General features: G+C 39.6%; 1 protein-coding gene across 1 annotated transcript in view; it reads left to right on the top strand.

Moving 5' to 3' along the window:
• The window catches only part of LOC127571347 (chemokine-like protein TAFA-4), a 125,365-nt gene extending 113,633 nt beyond the window's left edge, over nt 1–11,732 (top strand). The window contains exons 3-4 of the mRNA XM_052017636.1: nt 8,479–8,607; nt 11,551–11,732. Of these exons, the coding sequence (XP_051873596.1) occupies nt 8,479–8,607; nt 11,551–11,732 (311 nt within the window). The remainder of the gene's footprint in view (nt 1–8,478; nt 8,608–11,550) is intronic.
• The last annotated feature ends 281 nt before the right edge of the window (nt 11,733–12,013 follow it).

Raw genomic sequence — 12,013 nt, 5'->3', positions numbered from 1 at the left:
GGGGCACCATGAAAAGCAAAGGCATGCTAAAGGCAGATTTTAAGGGGGTGCACAAGGATGATCACTTGATATTTCTATCCATTATGATATTTTGCTCTACTAAAAACTGGTTTAGACTGTTTATTTTGGGTTGGCTCTTTGGTTTGACCAAGCAAATGGGGTATGGTGCTCAGCAAAGAGCAGAGCAATGGTATGGGTTTGTGGTTGGGGAACTGGGGTGGATTTATTCACGTGGGTTTAAGTTCTTCACTGACGAAAAACACTATGATGCTGGAGAAGCTCAGGTCTCGACCCGAAACCTTGACCACCTGCTTTTCTCCATGGATGCTGCCTGGCCTGCTGAGTTCCTCCAGCATCATCATGTTTTTCATCTAGATTCCAGCATCTGCAGTCCTTTGTTTCTCTTTCCTAAGTTCTTCACTGTCTAGGTTTGCTTGTTCCCTTCCACTTTCTCATTCTCCTCCGCCTCCTGTTCCTCCCACTCCAGCCTGGGAGGCCATGACGGTGCCTCAGTGATCTTGACAGTCACTGGCAATGTGGCCCTTGCCCTGCACTGATGTGGCAATTGTGCCTAGAGTTTGTTCAGAATTCGGCGAGGAAGCCCTGCCTGAAGAATAGGCAACTCAAACAGTTCCTCGCTGAGATTCAGATAGGGGAGTGGCTCCTTGAGCACCTTGGGTGGAAATGGCTTTCCACTGAGAGCCCTTGTGGCTCTCCTCCCCCTCCATTATGGAGCAGCTTATCCTACATTGTGCGCCCAGTACCAGTCATACTCCATACAAAAGAGGATGCCTGCTATGTCACCCACATCTGGGGAAAAATTGATTTGCACAGAAGACTTTAAGTCCTTGAGCACATTAGGTACTTCGAGTTTAATAATTTAAAAATAACAATAGATAGCCTCAAAATCTTGTCGAACCATGGCAGCAGCCAATGGAAGTCAATTAGCAACACTTGGTAGTTGATGATTCCTTTAAAAAGTGCTGGTAGGGTGTCCTTGCTGTGGCTGGATGCAAGCTCAACATTGGGAGGTTAAGTGAGATCCAAAATGATAGTGCTGACACCAAAGCACCATTGAACTTGCTGACTGCATGATTCTGCCTACCCTACTTACTCCTGATGGGTGTAAACTGTGCTTGCTTTGATGTCTTTGTTGATATGTTATTTTAGATGGCTTGTGTCATAAAAGTGCCCGTGCATTGAATTTTGGAAACAATTCTGGACATTTTAACATCCAAAACACACAGAGAAAATGTTTACAGTCTTAGATTCTAAATGAAATTCTCAGATAAAATTGGGAATATTTTAATCATTTGAAGAAATGAACCAATCATTACTACATTTATAATACTGCTCTGCAATAGCTCTTTCCTGTAAGTAACAATGTATTGAACATTGTAAAACATTGAAATTTCGAAAGATTTTTCTATATTTAACATGACCTGCAGAAGTAATTTTCTCATAATTGTATAATTAAGAAACGTGGAGGCAGTTCCTTGACATCACCTCAGCTTTTAATTATAACACATACTTATAATTTGGTGCTGAGATTCCTTGGTTATTCAGGATAACATCAAGTCAAATGCAAGTGTTTATTATGGAATTATTCATTTTCAGTCTAGTACAATAAAAGCAAAGGTATTTTTACTGTAGAGTGAGGTGTGTGGGTCTAGTCTGGAGTGCTGGCATTTCACTCATTTCAATGAATGAGCTCGTTAGTTCGTAGCAGGATTTCTCCTGGGGATGTACTATGTATCTTCAAACAAGAATATGCAGTGTGTAGAATGCAAAGCTATATAAAAAAAAGTTAATGTGCTTTTTCTTTCCAGTAATTTATCCCTTTTGCCCCAAACTTAAGTTTTTTTTGCCTCTTTTTCTTGGCAAGGTGTGCTGATATAGAAAAGAACTCTGCTTGCTCATAAATCATTTGACATTTATCATAGAACTGGTTGTTATTTTAATGTATATACTCAGCTATTGACTTCAAATTACAGTTCTAAATTTATATTTTTACTTTGAGCTTGGCATTAAATGCAGAAGCTTCCTTTTTCATCAACCATTTTTGAGAATGCTCTAATATTTTAAAATTAAAGTGATGTACAAGGTGCAAATATTTTTCACTGGGGATTAGCAGACCTACGTCTAAAAGGGAATGTAACTGACACCTACTTCACAGCAATTAAAATATGTACAAAACATGCCCCAGAGTGACATCACTAAATGTCTGAAGCACTCTCCGGCATTTTTACAAACACTCAGCTGACCTCTGTCTCCCATGCAGCTTGGTTGACAGAACCCCGTCACGAACATCGCTGGTCACACATTGGGCTAATTTCATTAGCAAAATCACAGATGTAATTTGAACAGTACAGCTCACAAAGTGAGAATTTTAACTCCGTATTTCTTTCTGAAACATCTGAAGTCTGATCCTAATCTTGCTTTTTAGTTGGGATAGACTAGAGGAGCAGGGCAAGGAGTCTGCTCTTGAGAGATTTAAAAATGCTAATAAGCACTTGTGGCATATCCTTTGACAGATTTCAGTGGTGCAGACCATGTATTCCAGGGCTTGGAGATCCCTGAAAGGAGGTGAGAGTAACTGTCTTAACAGCATTACTGGTGGTCTAGGAGATGCAGGTGTGCTTTCCCCATGCTCATCCGCCATGTTCATGGGACCTGGGATACCAACAGTATCCCTCTAACCCAGCATCCATCCTAGCCCATAATCTCGGCTCCAAACCCTTGATCCGATGACCTTTGACTCACAATCCCACGGACCTGTGATTTCACACAAAATGCAATACATCTCTCTCCTTCCCTCCTTTCTTCCACTCTGGTTGATTCCATGTCTCTGACCTTCCAGAGGGCCTCCCACATGACGGACAGCCAATTGGCTGCTGGCTGGAAGGTGGAGATAAATTTATTAAATAATGCCATTTGGTTTTGGAGGACATCCATGGTTACCCATATTTAGCTATCCCACTGAAATCTCTTGCTCTTCCACCCACCCCTCTACCTCTCACCCACTGCCCACTAATACCAGTCCCTTTCCTCCACTCCAAAAAGCACGGAAGCCAAATGTGTTACCTGAGTGAAACACGATGATGCTGGAGAAACTCAGCAGGCCAGGTGGCATCCGTGGAGAAAAGCAGGCGGTCACTGTTTTGGGTCAGGACTCTTCTTCAGGACTCTGAAGAATACACAAGTGTCCTGACGAAGGGTCTTGACTCAAAATGTTGACCGCCTGCTTTACTCCATGGATGCTGCCTGGCCTGCTGAATTCCTCCAGCATTATCGTGTTTCATCTAGATTTCAGCATCTGCAGTCCTTTGTTTCTCTTGTGTTACCTGAATGTTGTGATTGGAGCTCTTTGTGAACCAGCGGAAGTTTACGGAATGCACACATAATGATCGGGCCTGGCATTCCATCTACGTGTCTTGCTCTGAAGCTGCAACACCACAAGCAAGGGATTGATCAGGTGTGATTCCACAAAACCCTGGGTCATTTCCACGTAGCAGGTTATGCAGCAGCATTGATTGAGGTCATGATAAAGTTGCCTGCTTGCCCTTTCAATCAGAAGACAATGTGTGTGCCAGGAGAGTTGTGGACACAGCTCAGCACATCATGGAAACCAGCCTCCCCTCCAAGGACTCTGTCTACACCTCTCGCTGCCTTGGTGAAGCAGTCAGCATAATCAAACACCCCACCCACCTGGGTCGTTCTCTCTTCTCTCCTCTCCCATCAGGCAGAAGATACAGGAGCCTGAGGGCACATACCACCAGGCTCAAGGACAGTTTCTATCCCACTGTGATAAGACTGTTGAACGGTTCCCTTATATGATGAAATGGACTCTTGACCTCACAATCTACCTTGTTATGACCTTGCACCTTATTGTCTACCTGTAATGCACTTCCCTGTAGCCGTGACACTTTACTCTGTATTCTGTTATTGTTTTTGCCCTGTACTACTTCAATGCACTCTGTACTACCTCAATGCACTGTGTAATTAATTGATCTGTACGAATGCCATGCAAGACAAGTTTTTCACTGTACCTTGGTACAAGTGACAATAATAAACCAATACCAATACCAATGAAGCTTATAAGAGATCAAAGGAAGTAAAACAAATATGGCCAATATCAGCTACCACGTGGATCAGATAGCAAAATTGCACAGCAAAAGTCTCATCTGCAACTGAAACCAGTGAATTAAATGGAGAATCTTTAGGAAAGAGAACTGTTTCACTTTACCAGCTCTCCCATTTGTTTCCTACCATTCAGCAAATACGTTTGTGATCTTTGGTGCAAATAATACCCGTACTATGTGGGTTTCCTCCGGGTGCTCCGGTTTCGTCCCACATTCCAAAGACGTATGGGTTAGGAAGTTGTGGGCATGCTATGTTGGCGCCAGAAGCGTGGCGACACTTGCGGGCTGTCCCCAGAATATTCTATGCAAAGATGTATTTCACTGTGTGTTTCGATGTACACGTGACTAATAAAGATAACTGAATAGTCAAAATTTTCCTTAAAATAATTGATTTCTTTCAGATTTAAGCTATTTGCCAAGCTTTGCTTTAAGATATGTGGGAATATAACTACAAAAATCCCAAAATGATAACAACTAATCAGAAATATTAAAATAAAATAACTTGCCTTTTCTTCATAGTTGGTCACATCATTCAAGTGAATGGCGGTGTACTTGTATTAGCCTACATCTGGTCCTCCAGTTCAGCTCCTCTGCTGTACTCAGTGGTGAGCCCATTGGACCAGAAAGAGATCAGACATCTCCGTATCTGACCTCTGGCTCCTCTTGGACTTCTGTGTTTGGCTGAATGCAGAAGCCAGAGACATGCCAAGCCATGGACTGCAGAACCATCAGCAAGAGGTACGCTTGATGTGGCCAATAATATATATACATTAAATTACTTTTAGTATGCTTGTTTATCTATTAATCAGTTAATTTTCTGCATTATCTAAAGACGTCTGCTGCTGCACTGTGAAGGTCTGCATTAATTGAAAATATGAGAAAAATCTAATGAGGGCACAGGATGGATTCAGTAGCTAAAGACAATTTCAACAAAAGGATTTCTGTTTGCTATTCTGGGAAGTTTGTTTAAGAAATTAATCTAATCAGAGTCAGCCAAGGTATTTCCAATACCATGCAAAGTTTAACCCCCATCTATTTAAATGATATATAATACAGAAGTTGAAATGTTCGGGATAGCAGGGCCAAAAAGAGCACAAAATATCACTCCACATTAATTTTCTGTTGTCTTTTGGTGCTGTATTATTAGTATTTAGTGTTAAATTAGTAGAAATTGTGCCAGAAACTACAAATATTGAAAATCATATTTTCTGATGAAGGTACTTCTTACTGCAAGGCTGTCTTTTCCACAAGATGACTGTGGAGCTTTTGTGCCATTATACATAGGTGAAAGGTTGCTTAATTAATGTATATATGTGAAATCTAATGAACTCTAATGGGGTCCGGTAATAGTTCTGTCGTCTTAGTTTGGCACTAATCTAAACATACCTTTTAGTGTTAAAATAGCTGGTATTATGTTTCCTTCTGATCGATTCTTGTTCATACAGTCATAGAATAATACAGCATTGAAGCAGGTCGTCTGGCCCACCAAGTCTGCACCGACCATAAACCACCCATTAACAATAATTTTGCATTCATCACATTTTTTTAATCTCCTCACGTTCTCATCAGCTCTCCCCAGATTCCACTATCACCTACATATTCGGGCAATTTATTTGGCTAATCAACCTACCAACCCCCACATCTTTGGGATGTGGGAGGAAGCTGGAGGATCCTGAGGAAACCCACATGGTCAAAGGGAAAACATGCAAACTCACACAGACAGTATCCGAGATCAGGATTGAATACAACTGGAAGATTGAACCATTTAATTTAAAGATATGCAGGATGAATCCTATTTGATGAAAATGTGCAAAAATTAAGGACAGCTGCTGCATATTTCATTCTCTTCAGCCCCTACATCACCATTAATTTTCTTCATTCAACAGTAACTGGCAGGCACCATAGTGTAGTGGTTAGCATAACACTATTACAGCGCCAGCGACCCAGGTTCAATTCCGGCCGCTGTCTGTAAAGAGTTTGTACGTTCTCCCTGTGTCTGCATGGGTTTCCCACATTCCAAAGACATACAGGTTTGGAAGTTCAGGGCATGCTATGATGGCGCTGGAAGCGTGGCGACACTTGCAGGCTGCCCCCAGAACACTTTGCGCAAAAGATGCGTTTCACTATGTGTTTTGATGTACATGTGACTAATAAAGATATCTTATCTCATCTCATCTATCTTATAAGATTATAAATTGAGGTCTCAGCAAAAGATAATTTACATTTTACCTCTAGTGGTGCTGTAATGGAGCCTTCTGCTGATGTCAAAGAAGCCTGCCCACTAAAACCTAGAGATCACTGTGGTATGGATTTCCCCCTTCTTCAAGTTGGTTTTGGTCAGTGGTTAGGCCTGAGGGATCTCTGGCACCCAACAAGTGATGTCATCCAGCAAACTGAGCAGTCACTCCCATTGAAGAATTCTCAGGCAGAAGACCAAGTTGCAAAAAACAACCTTAACTAATTTTTTTTTACAGATTATGAAATGAAGATTTGAACATACACATGAGATTAAGGCGGCTGAAATATCATAAATTTTGAAAATCAAATATAAAAGTGATTTCTTATTATTATAAATAGGTCAGAAACTTTGAAATAGTTATTCACAACTACAACATTAGTTTATGGGGGGACAGAGAGGTTGTTAAATGGTAATAATGGTTAAGTTCTTCATTAAGTAGCTAAACCATGCAACAAACAATATTTCCAGGGTTTCTATTTATGGTCAGAATAAATACTCACTGACTTCTGCAGGTAATGCTGGAAAGGGGTACAATTGCCCTCTCTGTAGGACAGCAGGGAAGCACTGACAGCAACTCCTGAATTTCTTCATTTATCAGAGCTCATACATACTTCAGAAATAAATGAGATTTCCTCCTCAGAATCAGAATCAGATTTATTATCACTGACTTGGGTGATGTGAAATTTTTTGTTTTGTAGCAGCAGTACAGTGCAACATGTAAAATTACAATAAATTACAAAATAAATAAATCGTGCAAAAAAAGGAATAACAAGGCAGTTAATGGGTTCAAAGGCTGTTCAGAAATCTGATGGTGGAAGGGAAGAAGCTGTTTCTGAACCATTGAGTGTGGGTCCTGTACCTCCTCCATGATGGTAGTAACAAGAAGAGGGCAAGACCCGGATGGTGAGTGTCCTTAGTGATGGATGCTGCCATTTGAGGATGTCCTCGATGGTGGGGAGGGTTGTGCCTGTAATGGAGCTGGCTGAGGCTACAATCCTCTGCAGCCTCTTGCAATCCTATGGTTTGGAACCTCCATACCAGGCTGTGATGCAGCAGGTCAGAATGCTCTCCACCATACAGCTATAGAAATTTATAAGAGTCTTTGGTGACATACTGAGTCTCCTCAAACTCTGGCGTGCCTTTTTCATGATTACACCAATGTATTGGGCCCAGGGTAGCTCCTCCAAGATATTGACGCCCAGGAACTTGAAGTTGCTCACCCTTTCCATTGCTGACCCCTCAATGAGGACTGGTGTGTGTTCTCCTGAGCTCCCCCTCCTGAAGTCCACAATCAATTCCTTGGTCTTGCTGACATTGAGTGCGAGGTTGTTGTTGCAGCACTACTCAACCAGCTGATCTATCTCACTCCTGTATGCCTCCTCGTCATCATCTGAGGTACTGCCAACAACAGTGGTGTCATTGGCGAATTTATAGTTGGCGTTTGAGCTGTGTTTGAGCTCTCAAACAGCCTCTGTTGACAGCCTTGTTGTAATTGGTCATCTCAAATTCTTGGCTGACAGTATGAAGTACTTGCCCATTTGCCTTCAACCTTTGTCATTACAGGGGACAGGAAGTGGGATGAGAGCTTTCTCGTGGTGGGCAAAAACAACTTCTTGTTGTTTATTTCTATACACTGGGGTTGGAGGATCCATGGGTTCAAAACTGAAGAAAGTTGCTGCAGAGATGAGTAGTGCCAAAGGAATGAAACAAAAGAGAGAAACAGATTTAAAATCAAAGATCTTTACATTCTATAAATGGTTATCTTAGTTAACTGGTAGAATCAATCCATTTCAGAGTTAATCCAGAACCTACTGAAACTCAGATAATCTCATTTATAATCAAGTCCTGTTTATTTTGGTTGGAACCATGAGGCAAGTAAATGGAGCTCAAAAACCAAGCCATAAAACCAAATTGACCTTAACAGCCAGACAATGAAGTAAATTGTATTTAATAGCTCCTTTGTTCGAGGTTCTTACCACAACTGCAATAATAAAACCTAAATAGTTTCTTTTCTATTTTATATCTGCATGTCCAACAGGGTCATTTGCTTATCACTTCTCACTAATCTGGAATCCTTTCCTTTTCATGCTTTTCCAGCCTCTGTAGTGATGCAGAAGTGGTGGTGCCACATGAATCCCTGCCTAGAGGGTGAAGAATGCAAGGTTCTTCCAGATCTTTCCGGATGGTCCTGCAGCAGTGGCAACAAGGTTAAAACCACTAAGGCAAGTAAACAGAATTAGCAGCATGTCGTATTGTATTCTAATCTTAAGTGCCAAGATGTGAAACAGTTTTCCTCAAGCTTCTGTTCTAATACCGAAATAAAAAAGCAAAGCCGTCATCTTCTGTTTACCCAAAATAACAGAAATAAGCAACGGAATGTTCATAGTTATATTTGTCCACTATAAATAGTATGCAAAGATTCATTTATAATATTGCTCATAAAAACTGTGAAACAAATAATGCGTATGTGAGCTTTAGTAAAATATTAGCATGAAAAAAATATAATTTGGAGAGTTTGTAAAGCTACCTGAATATTTAGTTTGAAAATTTACACAAATGGTAGAATATTGACTGTTAAAAGGTAAACCTAATGCTAAACTGAAGTTTATGACAGTAGCAGAATAAATCTGTAATCACAGTCATTCCTGTCAAATTTTAACTGTTAGTTTTGAAATTTTTAACTTGCTTTTATCCATATGAGAGGGCTTTTGGTGGTCTATATTAATTTTGTTGACCTAACTTAGTTACCAAATGTTATGTGTATTTAATGGCAGGGAAGGAAAACTGAGTATAATTTGCACACTACATATTACGATATCTTTATATATCTATTTTAGAATGGTTATTCCATCATGGAAATGCCAGGCAAATAAACATTGACAGTAATTCCATTGTAAATGAAAAAAAATGACAAATAAACAGCCTTTTATGTAAAATTATAAAAAGTAGTGGCTGGCATCCTTTAAGACAGATGACCATATCTCTTGAAACCAATTTGTGCACATGAAAATAGGCCCTTCATAAATCTGCCCACATCGCACTTGGGAGCAATTGGATATATTTGACACACAGATAGTAGAAAAACTTGTTTAAAAACTTCTCTCCGATATTCTGTAGTACCTTGAAAATCAAAACACTGCAAATGTTGGAAATGTGAAATAAAAACAGAAAATGCTAAAAACATCAGCAGGTCAGGCAGCAACTATGGAAAGAGAACAGTGTTAACATTTCTACAGCATCTTCGTTCAACAAAAATGCCTTCAAAATAATATTCACATTTTATGGATGTTTGGTGCTGGAAGGTAGACGGGTGTCTACATTTTCATCATCTACCTCTTGAAACTTGGATGGTATTCCAGGAATTCGTGCTCTGATGGTTGTGAAGATTACTCATTATACCTGATAAAGAAGATAAGTTTCATATTAAATGGAATGATAGCTATCAGTCTTAAACATGTTTTCATTGCACCTAATCAGAGATGCAAAATAGTTTTTGGAGAAAATGCAAATGCAATTCTCCTTGTCAAAACAAATAACTCTTCCTATATCATCAAAGCCACAGGAAAGACACTTAAAGTTGCTTGACAACCTTCCATAACATAGGGAAATGGTCAGATCTGGTCAAAACATTTGAGAAATCCCAGACCAGAACGTGTGACGTGCCTTCAGTTTGCATTGCCAATATTTTGCTGTTTGGCAGAGTTTGAGAACCAGTAAAATCTTCATCCAACCAATCCACTTTTTTTCAATTTTTATCAATGTTGGGAAGGATGTCATTAAGTTCTCCAGTCTCCTGAAGATGATTTCCATTCTTTTAGGGACATCAGCAATCCCAGCTACTTCTTTCAAAATTGAATCATGACTTGGCATCTGCTTCTGAAAATAAAAGAAGCTCGCGCATTGAAGTCCAGGGCAACTGTGTAAAACTATTGACCCTTATTGGTGGTGCTGCAGTTGAACTATTGTACTGCTTGATCTCAAAACCAATGAACAGACTCCCTCTTTCTATGTAATTTGAATCAATTCATGCATCCGTATCAAGTCTTGTGGATGTCATAAGAGCATCTGCTTTTTGGAATCAGCTGAGAAACTCCTTGCTGCTAGAATGTGCTCAAAAGCCAAGACTGAGTTTACAAACAGCAAATACAACTCTGTGTTTGGATCTTGAAGCTTTGCAGTTGTGAAGCATCTGTATTCTCCTGGGATACTACTGATGATTTCAGATTTAGCAGCCAATCCAATACCAATGGTGATGGACAATGAGTAAGCCATGTTTTATTTTCTTCCCCTGGTTTCAATTTAACAGCATTAGTTGTGCTGACCTTTCTGAGTTTTTATGAAAAATAACTTAAAATAAGAGACAAAATATAACCAGAGTCTACTAGAGCTAGTAGTGTGATGTCAACACTCAGGTTACACAAATAATGTAGGAAACCTGAGCATAAAATCGGAAATGTTGCCTTTTAATTCTGCACAAGTTCTTGCTGGCATTATTCAAGAATAAGCTAACACAATTTTTCATAAGAATTCCTTCCTTCTATCAAGGTCATTTACCAGGTCAAAAATTCCATTTGGAGTTTCATCATTACTAAAAAGCAAGCAGCTCCAACATCCTCAATTTAAATTCTTCCATGAAGAGGAGAACTAACAAAGGACACAGTTTGTATCCACACACATCATTGGTTCCATTGAGACATAACGTAAAGGATTCCATTTAAACGTTCATTAGTGGTAACAAAGCACTGGGCTGTGAGAGCATTGTTAATTATAGCTATGATTTTACTATGTTCATGCACATATTGCTTAGTTTTACTTACAGAGCAGAGCAAACTTCCTAAGAATGGAGCTGCATGGCTTGCTGCTGTTAAAACTAAGTGAATGCTTTGATTGTCTTCTAAAAAGATTACATTTGAATGTCCTAAATATACTCGGGTCCAAAATTTCTTCTCAATAACAGTTACTCTCTGTTTATGACCTGCACTTTCAAAGTGGGATATACAGTCTCCAGCATCCTTGTATCTAATGGAAATACCTGTACAATATACACTATAGTTCCTTGCATAATTTTAAATTAAATATTCTGCAGTGTAAGTTCCTTCAATGAGAAATTGGGAAAAAAGGAAGTGGAAATGAAATTAAACAAATATTTTCTGTCTATTTCTATGGAAGATGCAGAAACTCTCTTGGAAAAAGTAGAGAACTACAGGTTTAGAAGAACTAAGGAGATCAAAGAAATTAACATAAATGAACAGCGAGTATTAGAGAAATTAATAGCATTGAAAAGTGATATATCTCCTGGACCTGATGGTCTGCGTTCTAGTGTTCTAAAAGAGGTGGCTGTGGAGATATAACCAGACTATATGGATGGAGCTAGTAAATCATTCTCAGCACTCAGGTTACACAGATAACATAAGTAACTCCAGGCATATATGTCGTGATTTTGGTTAGCATCGTCCAAAATTCCATGGTCCTCAGAGAAGGTAGCAAATATAACCCCCGGGAGAGCGTAAACAAGAAACTCTAGACCCATTAAACTGATATCAGAAGTAGGGAAAATGCTGGAATCTTTCATTAGTATGTGTTAATGGGGCACTTGGGGGAAAAGTAGAGTTGGACAGTATCAACATACTGT

Source organism: Pristis pectinata, chromosome 6 (genome assembly GCF_009764475.1).
Source record: "Pristis pectinata isolate sPriPec2 chromosome 6, sPriPec2.1.pri, whole genome shotgun sequence".
In the NCBI taxonomy this organism is placed as follows: Eukaryota; Metazoa; Chordata; class Chondrichthyes; order Rhinopristiformes; family Pristidae; genus Pristis; species Pristis pectinata.
Note: the sequence above shows the minus strand (reverse complement) of the source record. Positions and strands in the feature narration are given on the sequence as shown.